General features: G+C 41.6%; 5 protein-coding genes across 5 annotated transcripts in view; 4 read left to right on the top strand and 1 right to left on the bottom strand.

The window, feature by feature from the left end:
* Window positions 1-17,552, bottom strand: part of LOC108607921 — a 42,835-nt gene extending 25,283 nt beyond the window's left edge. Inside the window, exon 1 of the mRNA XM_017999034.2 lies at window positions 16,845-17,552. The gene's annotated coding sequence lies outside the window, so the exon portion shown is untranslated. The remainder of the gene's footprint in view (window positions 1-16,844) is intronic.
* LOC108607919 (peptide transporter family 1) lies at window positions 918-3,727 on the top strand. The gene is given in 7 exon segments (XM_017999032.2): window positions 918-951; window positions 1,012-1,148; window positions 1,345-1,420; window positions 1,484-2,487; window positions 2,543-3,271; window positions 3,273-3,329; window positions 3,331-3,727. Coding segments are annotated over 7 exon segments (2,196 nt in total). The 3' UTR covers window positions 3,490-3,727.
* On the top strand, window positions 3,859-6,349 carry LOC108607918 (peptide transporter family 1). The gene is made up of 5 exons (XM_017999031.2): window positions 3,859-3,898; window positions 3,958-4,094; window positions 4,147-4,222; window positions 4,287-5,290; window positions 5,353-6,349. Exons 1-5 carry the CDS (start codon window positions 3,865-3,867, stop codon window positions 6,295-6,297), a joined length of 2,196 nt encoding a protein of 731 aa, XP_017854520.2. The 5' UTR covers window positions 3,859-3,864; the 3' UTR covers window positions 6,298-6,349.
* Window positions 17,553-18,868: 1,316 nt separating the features above from the next.
* LOC108608457 (intraflagellar transport protein 46 homolog) lies at window positions 18,869-20,274 on the top strand. The gene is made up of 2 exons (XM_017999842.2): window positions 18,869-19,070; window positions 19,136-20,274. Exons 1-2 carry the CDS (start codon window positions 18,954-18,956, stop codon window positions 20,129-20,131), a joined length of 1,113 nt encoding a protein of 370 aa, XP_017855331.1. The 5' UTR covers window positions 18,869-18,953; the 3' UTR covers window positions 20,132-20,274.
* Window positions 20,275-21,771: 1,497 nt separating this feature from the next.
* LOC108607581 (cysteine-rich protein 2-binding protein) lies at window positions 21,772-24,295 on the top strand. Its single transcript, XM_017998477.1, has 5 exons — window positions 21,772-22,165; window positions 22,223-22,374; window positions 22,439-22,613; window positions 22,674-23,866; window positions 23,923-24,295. The coding sequence occupies exons 1-5, from the start codon at window positions 21,786-21,788 to the stop codon at window positions 24,276-24,278; spliced, it is 2,256 nt and encodes a 751-aa protein (XP_017853966.1). The 5' UTR covers window positions 21,772-21,785; the 3' UTR covers window positions 24,279-24,295.
* Window positions 24,296-24,400: the final 105 nt, after the last annotated feature.

The raw sequence follows: 24,400 nt of genomic DNA, 5'->3' as shown, positions 1-24,400 counted from the left end.
CTAAGAATTGGCAATTTGTTTACCATTGAGAGTTAAGACCATGCACTGACCTGTTTGAGCATTTAATTGAGTGGGACTTACATTTTTATGATGTTTAATCTAATTTTTGTTTCCTTTGCGGCATTTTTTATGAGCTTGGGTTTGGGCTTGAGCTTGGGCTTGGTACTGCTCTGAGCCTAACGAGTAGATTTTGCCCAACGGGTAGACATTTTCTAAATTTATATTTATTTATTTATTTAAGGTCTGACAGGCGGAGCGGCAATTTGTTTTGATTCAATGAAATATCAAAAACGTGACCCAAGTGCACTTAACATAAGTAACAAGCGTACCTCGTTTGGCTCGCAGCAAAAAACAAATAAGCCCAACGCAAATTTTTAAAGTTTCAAGACTTAGGTTGCAAATCAGCACTTAAAATATATGCAAATTGCATTTAGGCAAATTGAGCGTAAACATTATACGAAGCACGTGCGAAAGATTGAGATTGAGACATACAGCATATACTACAGTTATATAGATGAAGATAGCTGCATATCTTAATGTCTGATACTAGCTTGAATTGATTTTGATTAACTGCGGAAGAGAGTGAGCCACACTCAGCTGCAGTCTTAGGCGTGTTCAAGTGGCCGATTAAGCCTTCGACTTCCTGCTCGACGTGCGAATGTCCTGTCAATGAGAACTGAATGTGAAACTGAGACAGTTCATTGCTCCAACTGCTCAATAGCCAACTAATAAATCTTCAGCTCTTGTTTAAGTTTTATTAAAATAAAGATTATATTTTACTGCTGGCTGAACAGTTTATCTGCGTGGTTAAAGACACGTCTCGTTTACATAGAGCTTTAGATATGCTTCAGTCTCTTTTTTTCTACCGCCTTACGCTCAAGTCTGTAGAAGATAAATGCATTAGAACAACACTCGCAATGGCAGCGCCAAAGGAGATAGTTCCACTTTTGGGTGCGCTACCGAAATATAAAGTATTGTCAAATATTTAATAATAAAACATATACATTGCAGTTGTTAAAACAGAAGAGCCTGTGCCTGCTCTAGCTGTTGTTGAGGCAAACGACCAACGTAAGCAGTTGGTACTGGACAAGAACTTGGAAGATGTCAAAGTGCTCAAGAACAACCATGACACAGAGCTACAAGAAAAGGTAATAAATATAAACAGAAATCTCTGATGAAATAGAATTTCGCTTTAATTATTTCCGCGTGGAAATTTCCGCCACACAACTTTGAACTCTGTGCAAAATTATTGTACTATTGCCGGATTGAAATTAAAGTTATACAGAAGCGGCAATGATTTCTGTGACAACTCTAATATTTAAATGCTGTCTATATCGTTTACAGTTACCCTATCCCATATCAGTACTCTTCATTATCAGTTGTGAGTTCTGCGAACGTTTCAACTACCTCGGCATGCGTAGTAAGTAAACACAAATCTAACTAGCCTACAGTGCCTAAAAAAAAGTAATCTACCAATCTGCAGCTGTGCTAGTGTTTTACCTTAGCCGTCACTTGGGCTACACGGACGATGCGGCCACCATTTTGTTTCACATGTGCGCCATGTTTTCCTTTATGCTGTGCATCCTTGGCGCCATCATAGCGGACTCTTGGCTAGGCAAGTTCAAAACCATTTTGTACCTCAGCATGGTCTACATATGTGGCTGCACTTTACTGACGCTGGGTGCCATAGGACCACTGCAACTGCCTGCCAATACATTTACCCTAGTGGGACTATTTTGTATTTCGCTGGGCGCTGGAGGCATAAAACCCTGCGTGGCCAGCTTTGGCGGCGATCAGTTTAAGATGCCGCAACAGCTAAAACAACTTACAGCGTTCTTCTCGCTCTTCTACTTTGCCATCAATGCGGGCTCCTTCGTATCGGTGAGCATAACGCCCATTTTGCGTGAGGATGTGCATTGCTTTGGAGAGTTGAGCTGTTATCCCTTGGCCTTTGGCGTGCCTGCAGTGCTTATGGTTATGGCCCTTGTTGTATTTCTGCTAGGCAGCAGGCTGTACATAATCAAGCCAGCTGCAGGTAATATAGTGGTCAATGTAAGTCGCACCATATGGACAGCGGTGAAAACCAAATGGCAGCAGCGTCATTTAAAGTCGCGTGCCCACTGGCTGGACTATGCTGATGAACAGCATGAGCCGCAAATGATAGCGGATGTTAAAGTGCTACTACGTGTGCTTTATCTTTTTTTACCCATGCCCCTCTTCTGGGCCCTATTCGATCAGCAAGGCTCACGCTGGACATTCCAGGCGGCGCGCATGGATGGCGACGTTGGCTCCTGGCGCATCAAACCCGATCAGTTTCATATAGTAAACCCATTATTAATTCTAGTGCTAATTGCGCTCAAGGATGTGCTTATGAATCCAGTGCTAAAGTTTCTGCATCTCAGCCGCCCGCTACAGAAACTAAGTCTGGGTGGGATTTTAGCTGGCGTAGCGTTTATCTGCTCTGGCCTACTGGAACTCCAAATGGAGGTAAATATGAAACTGACCTGACTGAAGACTTAAATTATAACTGCAATTCTTCTAGCAACACAATCCAACGCTGCCCTACGAGAATAATATACAACTACGGATCTTTAATACTCAAAATTGCACCTACGAATTCTCTAGCAATCTCTACAACAACAGTGTGAAGCTGCTGCCGTATAGCGTATATACAGATAAAAATATACACGTGCCGTCAGTTTATGATCTAACATACACTCTCATTTCTGCAGACTCTAGTTGTCCAGTCTTTGAGGCTGGAAGGCAGCAGCTCACCCACAAGCACGCCTGGTCCTTAATACTCAATGCACGCAACACCAGCAGTTCGAGTTTTTGGACCAGCGACTTTGTCAACAAACCTCGCGATACTTATCCGCAAGTCCGCAGCATTGCCAATACGAAGCAGACAAGTTCCATCCGCTGGCAAAGCAGCAAGGAACACTTTATACAGGCAGCCAATGAGACCAAACTTATGCGTATGGCTGCGCGTAACTATTTAGTATACATAGATGATATCGCTGTCCAAGGCTATGAGTTGAGACAAGGCGGTGTCTACACTTTGCTAATCAATGAACTACAGCCTGGCAGTTACTATACCAAGCTGGTAGAAGTCACTGCACCCAATGAGCTGAGCATGCTCTGGCAGCTGCCGCAATATGTTTTCATCACCCTAGCAGAGGTTTTGATTGCTGTCACAGGCTTGGAGTTCTCCTATTCTCAGGCACCCCCTAGCATGAAGGCTGTGCTGCAAGCCTGTTGGTTGCTAACCATTCGGATTCGGTAATGTTGTTGTTGTGATCATAGCTAAGGTGAAGATGTTCGACAGGCAAGTCGTATGAATTCTTCTTCTTTTCCATCTTAATGTTTATCGATATGTTGATATTCATGTGGATTGCTCACAAGTATAAGCCAAATATGCAGACCGAGAAGCATGAAGATGCTGACAGCTCGAAGAATAATGTGGAGAAGACCGCAAAGTACTTGGAGTGAAATTTTCAGTGTGAAAGTAACAACAATTAATTTTGAATAACTGCGGAAGTGTCTGCCAAGTCAGACACTCCTCTGCAGACCTAAGCGTGTTCAAGTGGCCTTCGACTTCCCGTTTGCTGCGCGAATGTCCTGTCAATGAGAACTAAATGTGAAACTGAGAACAGTTTATTGCTCTAAGCGCTCAATGAGCAACTAATAAATCTTCAGCTCATGGTTAAGTTTTATTAAAATAAAGATTATATTTTATTGCTGGCTGGGTATATTATCTAAAGACACTACTTGTTTACATAGAGATTCAGATATGCTTCAGTCTCTTTATTTCTTACGCCTTCACTCAAATCTGTGACAGATAAATGTATTAGGCCGACACTTGCAATGGCAGCGCCAAAGGAGATAGTTCCACTTTTGGGTGCGCTAGCAAAAAATAAATAATATAAAATATTTAATAATAAGGCTTATTCATTGCAGTGGTTAAGACACCACAGCCTGTGCCTGATCTAGCAGTTGTTGGGGCAAACGAAAAAGCTAAGCAACTTGCAGTGGACAAAAGTTTGGAAGATGTCAAAGTAGTCAAGGACAACAATGACACAGCAATACAAGAAAAGGTAGTATATAGTCACAACGAATAGAGAAGAAACAAACAGTTGTCAATTGCAGTTACCCTATCCCATATCAGTGTTCTTCCTTATCAGCTGTGAGTTCTGTGAACGATTCAATTACTATGGCATGCGCAGTGAGTAAATACAAATCTAACTGCCAAACAGTGACTGACAATAGTGTGCATCCAATCTAATCAGCTGTGCTGGTGTTTTACCTCAGTCATCGATTGGGCTACACCGACGATGCGGCCACCATTTTGTTTCACATGAGCGCCATGTTTTCCTTTATGCTGTGCATCCTTGGCGCCATCATAGCGGACTCTTGGCTGGGCAAGTTCAAAACCATTTTGTACCTCAGCATGGTCTACATATGTGGCTGCACTTTACTGACGCTGGGTGCCATAGGACCACTGCAACTGCCAGCCAATACATTCACCATAATGGGTCTGTTTTTCATATCGGTTGGCGCTGGCGGTATCAAGCCCTGCGTGGCCAGCTTTGGTGGCGATCAGTTTACAGTGCCACAGCAGCTAAAGCAGCTCACAGGGTTCTTTTCGCTGTTCTACTTTTCCATCAATGCGGGCTCCTTTCTGTCGGTGAGCGTAACGCCCATTTTACGTGAGGATGTGCATTGCTTTGGCGAGCTGAGCTGTTATCCCTTGGCCTTTGGCGTACCTGCAGTGCTTATGATCATAGCAATCCTTATATTTCTGCTAGGCAGCAGGCTGTACATAATCAAGCCAGCTGCAGGCAATATAGTGGTCAATGTAAGTCGCACCATATGGACAGCGGTGAAAACCAAATGGCAGCAGCGTCATTTAAAGTCGCGTGCCCACTGGCTGGACTACGCGGCAGAGCAGCATGAGCCGCAAATGATAACGGATGTTAAAATTATACTACGAGTGCTTTGTCTGTATTTACCTTTGCCCCTCTTCTATGCGCTGCTTGATCAGCAAGGCTCACGCTGGACATTTCAGGCGGCGCGCATGAATGGCGACGTTGGCGTTTGGCGCATCAAACCCGATCAGTTTCATATAGTAAACCCATTATTAATTCTAGTGCTAATTGCGCTCAAGGATGTTCTTATTAATCCAGTGCTGAAGTTTCTGCATCTTAGTCGACCACTGCAGAAAATAAGTTTGGGTGGGATTTTAGCTGGCGTTGCGTTTATCTGCTCTGGCCTACTGGAACTCCAAATGGAGGTAAGTTTAGCTGTTTAGTTTTAGCTGACTGTAGACTTGAAGCCTAATTGCAATTCTTCTAGCAAAACTATCCAGTGCTGCCCTACGTGAATAATATACAACTACGCATATTCAATACGGAAAACTGCACCTACGAATTCTCCAGCAATCTCTACAACAACAGTGTGAAGCTGCTGCCATATAGCGTCTATACAGATAAAAATCTACACGTGCCGTCAGTTTATGATCTAACATACACTCTCAGTTCTACAGACGGCAGTTGTCCACTGTTTGAGGCTGGAAGGCAGCAGCTCACCCACAAGCACGCCTGGTCCTTAATACTCAATGCACGCAATACCAGCAGTTCGAGTTTTTGGACCAGCGACTTTGTCAACAAACCGCGAGATACTTATCCGCAAGTCCGCAGCATTGCCAATACGAAGCAGACAAGTTCCATCCGCTGGCAGAGCAGCAAGGAACAGTTTATACATCCAGCCAATGAGACCAAACTTATGCGTATGGCTGCGCGTAACTATTTAGTATATATAGATGATATCGCCGTGAAAGGCTATGAGTTGAGACAAGGCGGTGTCTACACTTTGCTAATCAATGAACTACAGCCTGGCAGTTACTATACCAAGCTGGTAGAGGTCACTGCACCCAATGAGCTGAGCATGCTCTGGCAGCTGCCGCAATATGTTTTCATCATATTAGCGGAGCTATTGGTTTCTGTCACAGGCTTGGAGTTCTCCTATGCACAGGCACCGCCCAGCATGAAGGCTGTGCTGCAAGCCTGTTGGTTGCTAACAATGGGATTTGGTAATGTCATAGTTGTGGTCATAGCCAAGCTCAAGATCTTCGAAAGGCAGTCGTATGAATTCTTTTTCTACGCCGTCTTAGTGTTTATTGATATGTTGATATTCATGTGGATTGCACACAAGTATAAACCAAATGTGGAGACTGAGGAGCGTGAAGATGTTGTCAGTTCGAAAAAGAATTTGGAGAAGAGCGCAAAGTACTTGGAGTGAAACTTAAAGTGTGAAAACAACAGAGCAATAAATTAAAGCATTCTATAAGCAAATCGAATTTGAAATTCTCTTTTAATCAACTGTGGGAATGCTAAATACTGCAGCTAATGATTTGTGGATTTGATAATCGAGAGTAAACAACAATATTGAGCTGATAAAAAGTTATTGGTTTTATATTTTGAAAGTCACCCATAACCTATTTTATTATATTTTCCATTTAGTTTATTATTTCTACTAATATTTTGCTATAGCTATATTTTATTAAAACCCTCATCAAGCTGCAATCAATTGATAGATTGCCACTAACTTGCAGTAATAAATAGACTGCCAGCCAGTTATGACATTTCAATCATGTGAGCTACTTATCTTCTGGAGTAAGAACATCAACACAGAGCCTCCCACATGGCCAGTTAACATGCCCATTGCTCTTGGGCGACATGCTACATTACATGCACTTTTGCCAAACGCCATAACTCAAAGCCCAAGCTGTGGCTGGGCCAAGTTGCCTTTTTTTTTTTTGCTGCCTGTGCGCATAACCATAAAATATAATTCCAATGCTTTTTGTGGCCGTAAGCCTCAGCTGCGCGACTCGTACACAATTGGCAGCTGGAAGCGGGCGTCCGGGTTTGTATTTGGTTTTGGCTTTGGCTACAGCTTTGGAGACAAGGAAGCCACTTGGTTGCGACCGCAGAAGTGACTTAACTCGTTTTAAGCCAGCTCATATGCTCGTCGTTTGTGCTTCATTTTTTCTATTCACTGACTGCTGCCCCCTTATGCTCTGATCAGCCTAGCAGCAGCATCTATTTCATTTCAAACTCCAGTACACATGCCGCGAGACGAGATGACACTTGACTGAATATTTATGGCCGCAAATGGAGCGAAAATAAAATCGCCAAGTCACGGGCGTAGCCCAAACGTGGCCAACAACATTGGCTTTATAACAAATTCAACAACAAATTCAAAGCTGATACACACATGGTGCGGCTGCTGTCGATGGATGCCTTTGTCTGGCTGTGTCTGCCACCAAGCTTGTGGCCAGACTTGCCCTTTTTGGGCGTGCGGCAACTGTGCCGCAATACCGTTAGCCTGACCGACTAAGCCAAACCAATGCTGACTAACTGCCCCTTTCGGTTCAAGTTTCGTTTGTAGTTTTTTTTTTTTGCGGCGCATACAGTTCGTGATCTTTATCATAATGTGCATATGTATGTAGCATACATGAGTATGGTTTTTTTCAAATATTTGCGCTTTATTTATGTGGCTTTTGTTTTATCGCCTTTGTTTATACAACGATTATGCTACAGGCGAACAAAACCCACAATTGTTGATCTCCAACGCTTACACTCAGTTTATAGCAAACGCTCGCCTTCAAGCTGCTACTAGCTTCAAGCTCCAGAGCGAGCAAATATGTAATGAAGCATAAGCAATTATGATAATGTCGCGTTGTGTTTACTTTTCTTTTTGTTTTTTGTTGATTTCTTGTTGCTTTCGCTGTGGCTTATCAGCAGCAGCCCTGGCAAGTGCACACAGCGCCAGAGCCAGCCTCGAAATTCGTTGACTAGTCATGAAAAAATCCACAGTGCTGTTTGTTAGCAGAACGAAGTTTAAATGCTCTATCTAGGCAAGCACTGGAAGTTGTCTTGCTTTTGAACATGTATAGCATAGAGCTTTTGCACGCTTGCTACTTAACTCGATAACAATCACCGATAACAGTGTTGGAAGTCAGCTACTTATTAAATTGAGAACGGTTTACAATGTGCTAAATTTATATAAGCTCAACACTTTTTATAAGTTTAGCGTGGCCATCAAATATTAATAGCAGTATTAAAGTGAAAGATTTTTTATATGTTATGTTACTAACAGCATTAGCAAAGCCATAATAAGAAAGTTAGCTTGAAAGTTTCTATGCATGAATAATATTTTTAAATCAAAAACAACAACTTAGCAACAATTTGTTAAAACAAAACTTTCCATGTAACTCAATGCTAACAACAATTTGCGCTTTTTGACCTTAGCGTAATCACTAACAGGAGCACAACAACAACAAAGTTTATAATAACCCGTCTACTGATTAATAGAAACCGCTGAACCGCAGTTCAATCAACAATTTCTATACTTTTTTTTTGTAAATTTTTGTACTAAGCCAACTTTTGGCTGAATGTCACGTAAAACACGCGCTGCGACAAAAATATATATACACAAAAGTATGAAAGCTATGTACAAAATCTATGGCATTGCCACGCCCACCAACAGGTAGCAACTGCAACTGTAGTTGAAGCTCAAGCAAAAGTAGTAAACGCCCAGTGTGGCAAATTTATGCAAAAATTGTTCGACTCAGACCTCAAAGCTGGCACCCAATGGCACCAGGGGCAGCCAGCACTTGAATTAAGCCATCAACAGAGCTGCAGGCCAAAGCGGCAAAGTGGTTAAATTAAAAATTGACAAAAAAAAAACACACACACACACACACAGAGAGATATATAGAGACGGCTCTTTCTCCAATTTCAGAAATCCCACAATACCAATAAGATTTTGACTTGGGGGCAGAGATAGTTGAGAGCGGCAACGGCAACACTTGAAGACTCGAGCGTTTATCTAAAGTTCAACAACTTATGCAAATGTGTGAATGTGTGTGTGAATGTGTGTGTGCGCCACAATCAATGCTCACACACACATACGTAGCAGCTGCTGTGATGTGCAGGAATTTATTGTTGATTGCTGCAGCAACTCTTTATGCATTTTCTACATAACTTGTTACGCACAAGAATAAAGAAAATAAGGTATACCCAGCTTAAGCTAACAGCTATACGTATGCAGTATATAGGGTATTAATAAAGTCACATTTGATTTACAATAGGCGAGAGCTTGTGTATATTCTTTTATGAACCCGTGTCTGCTATCTTAGATCTTTATATGCGGTACTCGTTGTGCTTGCTATGATTAATCTTCATATGCCTCATACGTATGTCCATGTATGTGTGTGTCCAGTGCATTTTGTGACGATTAGTCATGACTGCCGTACTATAACTGGAGACGTTCTTGAAATTGTCGGGCAAACAATTTCAATGCTGTCGGACCCCGCATAAGCGGCTTACAAAAGTGTAAAGGTTAAAAGTAATCAAGTGTAAAAAGAACTGAGGAGTAAAAGGAGGCGTGAGGGGTGTGGTTACAAGTGGACAATAGACTCGTATCAATTGTCACATCAAATTGCTTTGATTGACATAATTGTGCTGAGAGCTGCTTATGGTTAACGTTTAATTTGTGAGCAGCAACAATTTGTTGCTTTTCTTTTTTGTTCGTTTTGACTTTAACATTTTGTTTCTAGGAATAAGTCTGCTGATAAAGCAACAACTGTGCAAATTACACATGCTTGTTTGTTTGTTGCTCGCTTGTTTGTGCACATTAACCTATAAATATGGCTTATTAATTGGCATACAGCGTTATTAAAAGAGCCACTTGTTTAAATACGGCATATTTAAAGCAGCTATAAATACTTATATAACAGCTCACAACAGACTTGAGTAAACAGCTAGGCATTAAATTACACAAACTGTAAATTAAAATGTTTTCATTAAAAACAGAATACGTAAAAATAAAAGCAAGCGATAGCTATGCCAAAAATAAATGTAAATAATTAAAAAAAATGGCAAGCAAAATGATAAAACGATAGCTGTGCTAAAAATAAATATAAATCATTTTTAAAATGGCAAGCTATCACAATAAAATACTTCTTAAGATAAAAGACCAGCTCATAAAACTCCATGGAAAACTACCAGCGATTAAATTAATCAACGCCTTAAATGTTATGCTTACAATATAAAACAAGCAAATTATATAAAAAGCAAAGAAACTAACTTTGTTAGAAACATAAAATTATAGCAAATAAAATACTTAAAAAATTTAAATACATACAAAATAAAAAATTTATTATAACAAAAAGAGTTGTTGCTAAATTTGAATTATTATTTTTTTTTTTCATTTGAAAAAAGGTCTTCAACTCGAAACCTGATACACACTCTTATAAAATGCTTAAAAGCTTAGCCTAGGCAGCCACTGAGGACGCTCAGAAGTGCTGAGCTGCGCTTTTCAAGACTGAACTTGAACTTTATACTGCTGCCAAGCATGCACTTGCAATTGCACACCAACCCACCCACCAACAGGGGCAGTTCATCCCTATTGGCAATGTCGCTACATGTTGTTGTTAAGTAGCTGCGGCTTAAGCTGCTTACCACACTGACTACTGCCAGGCAGACAAGAGAGCAATTGCTAGTTGCTGTCTATAAACGCACACGCACACACACATAGATGTTGCCAACGGGGTCTCGTGCAGTCTTTGACCCAATTTTTGGCTTGCCGCACGTTCCATGCACATATGTTTGTTATTGTTGTTGTGCAATGCCTTGGCTGCTAGGCCTGTGTGCTATGCTGTGTTCTTGTGCTGCTAATTGGATTAATAATGACAAGAAACAATGGAGCCAGTCAGCAAATAATGCTGATATATATGTATGTGTGCGCATTATGCAAGTCAATTGACTAAGGCAACACATGTCTGTCTAGCTCAGTGGCATGCCCCATTAAGGCAAGCTGTCAAAAAGAAAAAAAACTTAGAGCTGACCAAGCCAAACCAAAAGTTCCAAAATTATGTATTTGTTACACATCCAAAACGGCAATAAACATTTCTTTTGTTCAGCTGATTTTTTTATTGTTTACATAATGCATGTGAGTTGCGAGTTCAATGAACTAGTTTGCATATGTTTGAAGTTTGGTTCTTTTTGTCTAAAGTTGATTGGCTTTTAGTACCGCTAGCCCATAAAGCAATATATGTACCTAGTGCCGTCTAGACTCTAAGACTGCAACTACCGTTGTAAGCATATTACGTATTGCGACCCATTTAACAAACAATTTTCAATTACCAAATAACTGACCTCAAAAAAAAAAAAAAAAACAGTCACCAGTTAACACCAAAAAGTGCTTTATCAGCAAAAATAAAATACGCTTAAATAGCTACAGATATAGTATTTATCAACGTGAATGAAACTGTTTCTATTTATGTTTACTTAAGATACGCTGGCACCAATATGAGCAATGGCTAAAAGCGCTGAGCTCACTGATAAGCATATCAAATCATTTGCTTCAAGTATTAATAGCTTCCACTAAAATATGCGTAGATTGATTAAAAAAGTAACGTTATTTATGCCAAGCGATGAGCTCACATGGCTGTATCTTTAAGATACTATTGCTATTGCCATTGCTGCTCTGGGCTCAATTGAGGAAGGTGTTGAGCATTTAGCCTGCCCTATGCGCATATTTATGACTTTGCTCTACATGAGTCAGTTTGGCAAACAACGTTTTATTTATCTTTTGTCTCTTTGTTGGCCCGATGCCCGCCGCTGCCCGAGTTTTTATCATGTTTATGACATCAAGCGGTAAAATAAAGGCCAAAACTTAACGGCTTCTTGTTTTAACTGTTTTCTTTTTTTCGTGCGCGCTCTACGACTAAAAGTTCTTAACGGCAGCTGTCTTCATAAATTTAATTAAAAATCGTTTAAAAATCCTTTCGAAATTGTTTAAAGCAGAACTTTCTGCCTGGCGAGGTGACTGAGTGTCAACACGTGCCCAAATTTGTTTTGCTTGACTTGGCACAAACTTTTGCATCAGCAGCAGTTGAAAAACAAAACAAGTTGTTTTCTAAAAAAAAGTAACTGCAAGATAAAAAACTCCAATAGATATGCGCACAAGCTTAAAGTACAAGTGGAAGTTTTTTATGCGCATGCAGATGTTTTATCAGTTTTCATAGCTTGCTGGTTGTTGTTCTTGTTGCTTTGCGTGTCGCTCGCTGCTGCTTGCCGCATTAACATAAACACATAGAGACAAATTCATAATTGGGCAACCCCCCACCCAAACCCAACGAACAACCTGTGCACGCTGCACACTTGGGGGTTACGCCCCAGCCCCAGCTCCAGAAACAACACGCAAAACCATTTTGTTTGTTGCAAACTGGATTAAGGGGTGGGAGTTGCAAGTTGTCAGGGTGCGTCAACATGGCGTATGATGTATATGTCGCACGTGCATGTCACACGTTTCCATGCTGATTGCCGTTGTTGCTGCTGTCATGTTTGTTTGCTGGTATATTCTTTCAACTCTATTTACATACAGCGGAAATTTTGCAGACTGACTTGAGTTAAATCGAAATAAATATTATTAAAAATATCTACTAGCTGCAATCTAAAGCATACTCTCATTTCCAAGCTGAAAAATGCAAATACAATAAGTTAAGCAAACTTTTACAATCAATTGTTTGCTTGCTTAAGCAAAATAATCATACGCAGCGTTGACCCAATTTGCACTTAAAGCCAAGTAGAAACACCCTTGAAACAGACAAAGCGGCATAGCATATGCTAAGCCAACACACACACGGCCAAATAATGCCAGCGAAACAAAAGCATTAGAAAGAGAGCAGCATCTATGGTATTGAGCGGGAGTGAGAGTGAGAGCGCTTTTGGGTGTTAGCTCTAAAGACAGCTCACAAGTAGGGTTGCAATATTATTTTTTTCGGGGCGCGGTTGCTTTTAGAGAGCATTGTTTGCTCTGCTGCAGCAATTGCGATTTTAGGTCAGGCGCGGCACGTGCCTAATGCAACACACACACATAGACACATGCATATGTATGTATTAAAATGCATTTGCAAGCAGTTAGTTTCAGATTTTTAATTTAAGCTGCGCCTGCGGCTAAGCAGTTGCATTAAAAAGATAAAATGCCGCAGCACTTTGGCCTGCAATTTCACTCGCTCTCTCTCTTTCGCTTTTTGTTCTTAGCTAATTATGTGAACAAACGCAGCTGCATTTGCGCCTATTCAGGCGCCAACTGTCACAACTCAAGGATACTTTTGATTTAGCACTAAAACACAAAAGTGCTGGCCCCAAGCTGTTTGTCGCAAGTAATGCAGTCGTTTGTAAGTATAAATAATGAAAATATTTTTAAAAGCTTTTAAAGCTGCCCAACTTGCCACAACAACAAAATAAATGAAGCACTCTCTATTGAAAGACCATCATTAACACATTATCTGCAGCATAGCATAGCTACCCTTAGCCCTAATGTACATTTGTTTAGCCAGCACCTGAGACAGCTTAAGCCTGTGCTGTAGCTTGGCGCCACTCGTCAGCTATTTACCTGCCTCAATAGCCTTTGTGCCACAATCAATCTCATTGACAACTTGCACACACCACTGTCGACAAGTATTTTTTCTTTCGCTTGCCCGTCTGCTGCTGCTTTTGATAGCTTCATCATAATGCATAACAACAACAACAACAACAGCAGCAGCAATTTGAGTTGGCTTTCCCTGCTGACTATGTAAATTTTGATAAATGATATAAGCAAGCTGGGAGCTGCTCTGGAACTGCTTGAGCAGTTGGGCGTGTATGCGCTAACATGGGAAAGTTGTTTTTCCGTTCGTAATGAAGCAAAACTGTTGTGTCTGTTGATTGTTGCCCCAGCAAAAGGTTAAAACTTTTTTTGTTATGACGTTCACCCACTGACTTGTCATTGTCTTACTCTTTTTTATATTTATTTATTTATTTGCTTTTGTTTTGTTGCGCGCTTAGACGCAAAACTTGTGACACTTGCGCAAATAATAAATTTTATTTGACTGTTAGTCGCAGCACTTGCTAAAATAACTATTTGCATTTCAGCTTAACAACTTGTGCTAGAGCGCAACTAATAAATGTGTTTTCATTACAAATTGTCATCGATAGGCAGCGGCGGAAGTTCGAGTAACAAGCAAGTCAAGTTCACGTTGTTTATTTGCTTTGCAAAGCAGCTTTTGCTGATTTAAGAACACAAATTGAAATAAATTCGCAGAAATATTAGCAAAAGACATGCGCAGCTGAGACAGCAAAAGGTTCACAGCAAATAAATAAATAAAATATAATAAAAGGCTGTGTTTGCCATAACGAAAATAAATAGACGACTAGGCTATGCGCTGGAAAATATTAAAACTATTTTAATTTCATTTTATGTGCCATTTGATAAGGCATTTTTATAGCCATTGCAGCAGTTTATGTTTTTGCAGCTGCAGACAGCTATAAAATATATTTATAAACTCCTTCATCTACTAGCTCTACCATTTACCCAGCTCAGACCAAGCATGTCTATCTCTTGCTTTGCAGCAACTTCACAGTTGAGTAAAAGAGAATCAATTTTTTTTGTTTTAACACTTGAGCGAGCATTGTATACTAAGCTAGGCCTACAGCTCTCACATACATATTTGAAACTAATTTAAATAAAAACCAATCTGGCTGAAAATGTCAAATATAATTCGTGTCTCTTATCGTACGTTCTCTCTCTCTCTCCTACCCAAAGATACTCTGGCGAACTTTTTGTTATTGAGCGCGACGTAGCGTGACTGTGTGTAACTGCAACTCAAATCAAATTGCTCAGCGAGCTCAGCCTCAGCCTCAGTCGCAGCCTCTACGACAACAATTTTTATTTTTATGGCCAGCCAGCAGAATCCAAAACCCAACACGTTTCACTTTCGCTTGAACTTGAAGTTGAGAACATGGCTGCGCATGCTGATGATGATGATTATCATCCTACTCTGTTTCACAAGCAGCGGGGGCATGCCACAGAGCCTAACACTCAAACTTTTTCGTCGAGTACCGCTTAGAATAAAACAAAACAAAAATACGCCAGCATAGACATAAAAATGCTTAAGCAAAAGCAACGACAACTGCGATAAGCGGCTATTCCTTTTTTTTCTTTGTTTCATGCTCTCGCTTGCTGGAGCAATGAAAGGGAAAGTGGCCAAGTGGCCAAGTGTTGTCTGCTTTTAGGCGCTCAGCGTCAGGAATTAGAGATAGAGAGTGCACAACATTGCCGGACCATAAAAAGTCACAATAAAAAAAACAGAGACCACAAAAAGAAATAAAAAGCTCAAAAGCAATTGTACACAAAGCATGGAATTATTATTGGCCCAGTTATGTTAACATTTTCCACATTTAACTCAACCGCTGTCCCCTCTGTCTCTGTCTCGCTTTTGATATTAATTTCTCCTTATTCTTGTGGCTTGCCAAGCACATGAATGAAAATTAATTAGCCACGCTACTCCAACGTGCTCAAGCGTCTGGCCAGAAGCTGCAATGTTAATAATTTGACGTTCGAGGCCAACAAATTCAATTTATTCTCAAATGTAACTGATATACAGCTATCAATATTGTAGGTAAATAGCTTCGGCTCTTGTGTGTGAGCATCTCTGGCTGGAGGTGAGTGCGGGTGAGTGAGCTTAGGCAGTCAATCTGTTTGCTATTGATTTGATTTCTTATTGTTGCAAATGAAATATTTCTAAGGCAAACTGCCAGGCATTTAACGTGAGCTATAACTCAATTTCTGATGACTTGGGGGCTGAGTAAATATAGTTTTCAATAACAGCAGCTTTTTTGAATTTAATTGAAGCAAATATCTTGGTATTTGCTGTATGTGTTTAATTTAATTAACCCCCAAGATAAAAAAGCAGTTCCGCAATTCCTATTTCTGGTTTTGCTCTGAACAAAAGTGTCAACTAACTATGGAAAATATTATTATAATATTTGGACAAAAAATAAGCAACTGACCTTACAAAAAATTTGCATCAAAATCTCAATTTGATATAAAGCGACGTATGATACTTTTTATCAACATTCGAAGAGAACGAATGTTGTTCATTTTAATTTACTTACAAAAAATATATATCTGGATTTCTATAAAAACTTTTTAAGCTCGAAGTCGTTTCGGACATTTCAACTTTTATCATAAAATTGCAGGATCAAGTTGGGGCTCATTACTTATTTGCTTCTCATTCTACATGAAGCGCTGACCCCAGCAGCAATGCCTCATTTGCATTTAAGTGCAAGCCAAGCCCAGGGCAAGCTTATCAAACTTAAAAAAAAACCGAAACTAAGCAAGTTCATTTATATATAGAAGGTCCAGCGTGTATACATATGTATATACAATTGATAAACTCGTCCACACCACACCCAATTTGCCAGTTCAATACTCAGTCCCTAAGCACATGGCCCTTTTTTATGTGCTGATAAAACTCTTTGCAGCAATCAAAAACCGCAACATGTTAACTGTTAATGCCCCAGACACCTATTTGAGCCTTTATTTTTTTCCGAGCTCTGACCATATGTGGGCTACACCAACAATGAACTTTCTGGTCATAAATGCGCCAAAAATAAATTACATTAAAAAAAAGATGTAATGTGCGTGGGTGAGGGGGTAGGTGGGATGCTAAGAACTCCCCTGCTACGGATCTCAATAATTCAAAACAATTTCATTTTATTGCCAAAGTTGTTGGGTCCGCGTGCTACAAAGCACAGTTTAAGCTAACAATATGGCCCAAACATTTTGACCCGCACACGGACTCAAGGCAACCCTTTTTTTTTAACCCCCACACAGAGACAAACGTATAAAGCATTTTTGGCTGCAGGCTTGCGGGAGCGTGAAATGCCAACGTATAAAACACCAAATGCGGAAGTGTTGGCTTGTGGGTGGGATGGGGTGTTGGGTTAACTTACCGTTAGCGGATGTGCGCAAATATTTGGCTGCTGAGGCAGCTGATGAAGATGAACGGCTGCTTAATCCTTTTAGCGTCTGATAATGAAAATCCTGCCAGTCACACACTCAGACACACACACATATGTATGCATGTATATTGTAGATAGGGATAGGCACACCTTCTATTTAATATGGTCTAATGTGCGGGGGAGTGAGCACTGTAGCTATTAAAAATGCTTTTAATTATGCCCAAAGCGCTTTGCCAGTTATATGAACAAAAAATTTAAATATCTTTAGCACGTTGCACAAGATTTAATGCAAAGAAATTAACCGCGTAATTAAAACAAGCGACCGGCTTAATTAACGTTAATTGTGTGCTGTTGTTGTTTCATTATTTTATTTTTTTTTTTTTGCTGTTGCGCTCCAATCACGCTGTTATGACTGTAGTACGTAATTTTGATTCAATCAAAAGTCACACAAATTCAATTGACACACACATAGACACTCAGACACAAACACATCAACACGTACACACTTTGGCATTTAATTAGATGTGCTTGTTGTTGTTGTTTTCGTTTGTTTGTTTTTTGTTTGTTGTTGTTAGAGCGCAGCGCGTTCCAAACACCGGTTAAATCGAATTACGACTGTAATCTTTACGCGAACTCCTATTACGTGGTTATAGCCCAGCCGCAACGAACCGCACAACGCAAGATTCCAAAACAGAATGAACGTTTGTTTATTTTCATACAGCGCGCACACTGTGCAACTGCCAACTGGTATCAGTATCCGACAGATACAAGCGTGCTCGCAACTTGTTAGCGCTGTGTATTTCTTTACAATTTCTGGGAACTTTTCGTTCTGCTTAATGCAATAATTATTGTAATTTTTTTGCGGTATTTAACAACAAAAAAATAAATTATTATTTAGTCATTAGAATTGTGTATACATTTATTTTATTTTAAGCCAAGCAGATACTTTTTGAGCCGCCCTCAACAAACAACAAGTTGCGATACATTTGAAATGTTGCAGATACATTTTGGTATGATGTTGCGTCAGTGCTGCGCTGGATATTTTAGCGTGTTTATAGCTAAATTTTGTATACACTTTGGCTGGCGAGTTGCTGCGCTCTATATGGCAACTTATACTGAATATTACCGAAGTCGCAAGAAAAAAATTTGGATTGTAATACAAAATTCCAAAACAAACCAAGCTTGCCTTGCAAATTTTACGGGCTTAGACTTCATGGGTTCGGTGAGGCATCCTTCTCTTTTTTATATATTTTATAAAAAATATATCAAACTGAAAAAAAATGTATAATAATTCGAACTTTGCTCAGCGTATTGCATTTTTTCTACATGTTTCAAACAATTTCCCACCATACTTGGACAAATGCTAATGTTAAAACTATTTGTGCTCTACTTAAATGTTGAAATCCAATTATTAGACTCATTTAAATGTATTTACAACATTTAATAGAGAACTCTTTAAGACTCGGCGCCGCTGGTGTAATTCCTTAGGCGCTAATTACTCAAAGACCATTCGAATTGCTTGAAATAATATTCATTAATAAAACACGCCATAAAATTGGTCCACTAAAGGGTATGAACTACCTCAATTTTCCAAACATGAATAACAAAGAACAAAGGGCTAAGAGACAGTGTCTCTGTAGCTGTTGCTGGTTTAAAGATAACAACCAAATGCTGAACGGATACTGTAAATCAGATTTCCATTTTATGTAATTAAAACCAAACAGCGCAACAGACGACGACAAGAAGAAGCAGCAATACTCCGGAGTCCGCAGTCCGCAGTCCGGACAGCCGTCCACTTTCAGCTGAAATGTGTATAGCAACAATAACAATAACAACAAGTAGTACGCACGGTGGGAAGGGGGCGTTGTTGCTAGTGGCGCGGGTTGCCAAGGCAACGTGACAGGCAGTGCAGGTAGCAAGTGCAGCCAAAACAAAAACGCAGTTCAATGAAAGGTCGCAGGCACCTGCTTGAAAAGCAAAAACGGGAAAATTTTGTCACGCTGTTGGCCAGCAAGTGTATCAAGGATTCAGCGGAAGTGCGCAAAAAATAAAATAGCAGAAGAAATAAATAGGAAATTCAACAAGAACTTGAGCAGCTGAATGGCCATGAATTACTACGATGAGGAGATCACAATCAGCGGTGCCAATGGCAAAATGGAGAGACTCGGAGCCAGTGGCGGAGCTGGCAGAGCAAACAGAAGTGAACAGCGTCGTTTGGTAAGTGACAGCGATGAAACTTCTAGTGGAAAGCTATTATCTCTAGCTCATTTTTTACTGTGCAGCAATTGCAAAGTAGCTCGGCGGATGATGATGGCCTGCTACAGGATATTATCGACCACGATGACGAAGAGGACAGCGATGAGGATAGCGAGCTGCAGATACCCAGTGCAACAGCGCCACGACCACACACAAGAACAGGCAGCACTCGTGGTATTAAGTCTACGTCCGCAGAGGAACAGGACCAGCTCAGTCTGGCCAGCTCAGAGGAAGCGGCAGCAGCCAAGTTGATGCATCAAAAGCTGCCGCTGCCCACGCAGCAACGACGCAGCGCTAGCCAAGCCAAGCCAACCAACAACTTCAGCTTGACGCCAGATAAATGGGAGCAGCTGCCACTGCAGCCAGAGCTCAAGGAACTGTTTCCCTATATACTGAAGTACACGCCTCAGACTATAGAGACGCCCTATCATCTGCAGCCGTTCATACCCGAGTTTGTGCCCGCTGTGGGCGATGTGGATGCCATGCTGAAGGTGCAGGCGCCAAAGCTGCTGCAGCCGCAACGTCAGCAGGAGCTGGATGAGCACTTGGAGCGCTTGGGCTTAATGCTGCTAGATGAGCCGTCGGGCGCTCAAAGCGAGCCCAGTCTGTTGAACATGAAGTTGCGTTCCGTGCTGAGTGGCAGTCGTGGCAAGAAGACGCGCAATGCCAGCAGCTCGGCCACACGGGTGCCCACCGCCAGATCCAACAAGGATATTGAAAAGTGGATTGCAGAAGTGGAGCAGGTGCATATGGCGCAGTCCATGAACGATGCCCAACCGCGCAAGGACATCGATGCATTGCTAGAGCTTTGGCCACGTTCATTTGCGGCAGAAGATACAATGGCCGCGTTGGACGAGGCCTATCGTGGCTGCCTGCAGCAACAAATCTCGTTGGGCGATTATGTGCGCGTGCTGTGCGAGCGATTCGATGTGGAGGGGCCGCTGGAGAGTCAAGCGGATTATATACACAGCGTGCAAACGCTATTCGCCCTTTACCTGGCCGCCAGTCAGGCCTGGGAGTAGTTTCACTGGCCACTGCCTACTGGGGCCACCACTAATAACGCTAATGGCTTCGATTAAGTGACAGCCAGACGCTGCGCCGCGGCGTTTGTTTGCCTTTTGTGCTGCAGGATGCGCGGGGCTAACAGTCAATGCTTGTACATTAAAACGCCAACATAACTTGCACGTTTTATGCTCTTTGCTTGGGAATGGGTTGGGATAGGGACGGGATAGGGTGTGATTGCATTTCGCAGTCTAGCATGTCCATTTAAAGGCACTGCGTGGGCGACAACTTTGCAGAATTGCCGCAGTTGTCGCTTTGTCGCCTCTGCCACTGTTGCATGAATAGCTTTGAGCGACAAAAATGAAATTTGGTTCACAATTTTTTATGCGTTGCCAAAACTAAATTCAAATGGACTATTCAGCTGCTTAGCTGCTTAGCACACAAAAGTGAACTGCTTTGTTTTAAGTTTATTAGCAAGCATGCAAATTATATATCATAAATTCAAAGAATAATTGCATTTACATATATTTTTGAAATACATCTTAAGCTAAACAGCGCATTTAATAGTCGACTAAGTCTGAGCGTCCATTTCACTGTTAATTGCTTTTGTTGCTTTGCTGGTGTCGCTTTCTACTGCCAAAAGGCACAACAAAGCACAATGAACGCTAGAGTCGCCGTACGGATGTTCCATTGAAACTGAAAATGAAAAAGTGCTGAAAAGTTGAATGAAATGCACTAGAGTGGCAAACAAGAGCAACAGAAACTGAGGCATGGGTGACAAAGAGCATTGAAAAAGTGTTGGAAATAAAAGTGAAAAAGTATAGCATGCTTTCTGGAGCAATGCGTACACTAACACACTTAGCATGCACACACCGACACGTACATTGCACCTAATCCAATCATGTACTTGCTTAAACCGCCGACAAGAGCAACTACAACCGCCGCCGTAACAACAACAAATGTTGGCTAATTAGAGCTGCTCAAGACAACATTGACCAGTTCACGTTTGACGACCTTAATTATGCGTAAACCAGTAAAGACCCATTATTGGCATTTTCGTTGTATGTGTGTATACGCGTGAGTGTGTGTGTGTGCGTCTGACTGCACTGGACATCATGTGTCAGCCGACGTGAGTGCAGTTCGGGTGTCTTTGAGTGGGTGTGTGTGTCATTGTGGGGTGTGCGCTTGCCAATCAAAGGCAGCAACACATGCAAAATGCATTACATTGCAGTAAATTTTCAACGCCTTTTGTGGCGTTGCTTCTGTGATTGACATTGCAAGCGCGTCGTTAACCATACAAAGAAAGCAAATTATGAAGAGCCTGCAGCTGCTTGCAGCAATTAAAGCAGTAAGAAAATTATGCTGCAGTTGTCAAACTTGTGGAAAAATGCTTAACCTGAGCTTAATTGTATTTTCAGTAGCAAATTGAAAATAATTACTCAGCTCAAACTTTAATCTTATTTACCATATTTCGTTTTGAGCACAATTTAGTTCTTGTTTTAAATTTTTGCGGTCATTTCGATAATTGTGGCGGCAGCTGATAGCTACAAAGATTGTTATAGATGACACTCGTGCATTTTAGTCAAAACACCACATGCTCATCACCATAAATGCGCATTTATTACTTGCTTTGATGTAAACAAACAATATTTAATTGTTAACAATTAATTGAGCATGTCGCCGACTAACGCGTCCACATGCAGCTACTGCCAGAAGGCGGTTACCGATGACAACTATCTGGAGTGCTTGAAATGCGAGCAATATGTGCATATAAAGTGTCTACCACATGCTAGCACGCCAGGTGACTTGCTTGGCGATGTGTTTTTTGATTTCACGTGCATACGGTGTGTAGGCTTAGAAAACAAGGATTCCGTGGAAAAGCCCAAGGAGCGATTTGTGCGTCAACGCATACCTTGGCTGTTGGTGCTGACGCTAACGTTGTACAATCTTTCCATTAAATCGAAAGGCTTAAGTCATCATGGCTACTTTCACTGGCGCACGCACATTATCAACTTTGTGGAGAAGAACTGGAACTTTATATTCGAGCCAAAAGTGTAAGTGTAAGCCGCATTTATTATTTCTTCGCGTATTACATTTGGTATTTTTTGCAGTCGCCGCCGCAAGCAATGGACAGGTTCTGTTTCCGGCGCATTGTCGCACAACAGCCCAGAATACTTTCAAAGTGGCATGTCCGTATGTCTGGAGCATGGCTGGTGGAAGCTGGCCAAACCCAATCTAACACCACGCAGCGTGCGTGCTGAATGTAAGCATATGATTTAAGATTTAAAGATTTAAGATTTTTATAATATTACATTTCGACTTTGCAGATGAACATCGCACACTTGAGCGTCAGCAGCTGCGTATAGATCGCCGCGCGCCAGCGGTGGATGAGAACAGCTGTGGCAGCGACTTGTCTGTCACAGATCATGTGAATGAAGTGTCAACAATTGCAAGCGCTCCAGTAGAGGAGCCAGCAAGCAGCGAAGGCTGTGCGCGTGCCATGTAAGCACAACAGCGATATTTGATGTCTTATATCAATTTTAACATGCTAACATTTTACAGTCCCTACATGGGTCGACTGCCCAAGACACAAGCAGCAGCAGCGCCACCGTCACCAGAAACCAAGCAAGAAGACGTCGAGGATACACCGCAGCAACCTCTAAGCAGCGTTCAAGCCAGTTTAATGGACTTTTTGGCAGAAAGCTTGGGTGGCGATGATTTGAGTATGTTTATGCCACCACCACTTATAGGTACTCCAGGCATAGGCAAGACAGATTTCTTTATGTCGGAAGCATTGCTAGAACCACCAGGTGCCAGTGGCAGTCTCTTTGAGCTTGAAGGCAATTTTGGACTACCGCCAGCTGAAAGTGAAATACAGCCGCCAGAGCAACAGCCAATGGAGCAAGCAGAGCCGCAACAAGCCAGCTCTGAAAGCGAAGAGGAAGCCATGGAGCAGGCAGAGCCACAGACTGAGCAGAGCGATTGCTATCAAGCACGCATAGTGCAGGTGACCAATTTCCAAGCGCAAGAGCCACAGCAGCAAAAGCCAATCAAAGAAGAGCCACTAGAAGTTATAGAAGACACAGCTGAGCCGCCTGAGAGTCAAAATCCAAGCCTCGAGCGCTGTGAACCAAGTGGCTTTAAAAGACAAACACGTCGCAATTGGCCTTGGTTGCAAGAGCAAAAGCAACAGCCAGCAGAGGAAACTACACAGCAGTTGCAGCTAATGAGCGTTTATGAGGAGCAGCAATTGCATCAGCGTTTGGAAAAATACTTTGCGCTGGAGCAGCGCTGTAAAATGGAAATACCCGCCCATGTGCGACGTTTCTATCGTAAGCTGTGCGTGCGCAAATGGAAACGTGAACACAATCGTAGCATATTCAATCTGGACGAACATGTGGATCCCACGGCGCGGCTGCAAATGCTAAACAGAGAAAAGAAACCACAAATTTTAGATCGGTATCACCTGTTGGAGCAGGCGACGCTACAAAAACGCAGCACGTTTCGTGCCAGGCTTATGGGCACGACGGAGTACGAGTTATTTGAGTCGCCCTACACACAACGCGTGCTCCAGCCCTTTGTCTACCGCAGCAGACAAATGGCGCCGCCTTGGCTAAAGCTCATGTGCGAGCTACAGTTTAAAGTAAATAAGACTCATCCCACCAGAGCTACTATCGACTTTTGTTATGTGCGGCCACAGCATATACCAGCGGTAAATGCGCTGCTCCAAAGCGCCTTCTGGTCAGGCATCGATGGTTAGTATTGCCAGCTTTATCTTTGAACTCTATTTTTAAACTGGTTTTTATTGCAGTTAGCGAGTGCTTGAGCTATCCCGACTATAGCGTTGTGGCGCTTTATAAAAAACTTGTCATTGGCTGCGGCTTTCTAGTGCCAGATGTGGGCTTCAACGAAGCCTATATATCCTTTATGGCCGTGCGCCCAAATTGGCAGCGTAGCGGCATAGCTACCTTCATGCTCTATCATCTTATACAGACTTGCATGTCCAAGGATATAACACTGCATGTGTCGGCAAACAACTCGGCTGTGATGCTCTACCAAAAGTTTGGCTTTAAGATTGAGGAGGTGATAGTGGACTTTTATGACAAGTACTTGCCGCTGGACTCCAAGCAAAGCCGTAATGCTTTCTTTTTGCGTCTAATGAGATGATGGCACACTAAGTGTAATTCATATAAACGTCTCAGGTTAAGCTAAGTAGAAAGATATTTAAATGTTGGAAATTATTTTTGGCGTCTATTTTACGCATTTCGTTCAGGCGTAACTTTAAACAA

Source organism: Drosophila busckii, chromosome 2L, assembly GCF_011750605.1.
Source record: "Drosophila busckii strain San Diego stock center, stock number 13000-0081.31 chromosome 2L, ASM1175060v1, whole genome shotgun sequence".
In the NCBI taxonomy this organism is placed as follows: Eukaryota; Metazoa; Arthropoda; class Insecta; order Diptera; family Drosophilidae; genus Drosophila; species Drosophila busckii.
The sequence above is the reverse complement of the archived record's forward strand: the minus strand, read 5'-3'. Positions and strand labels throughout refer to the sequence as shown.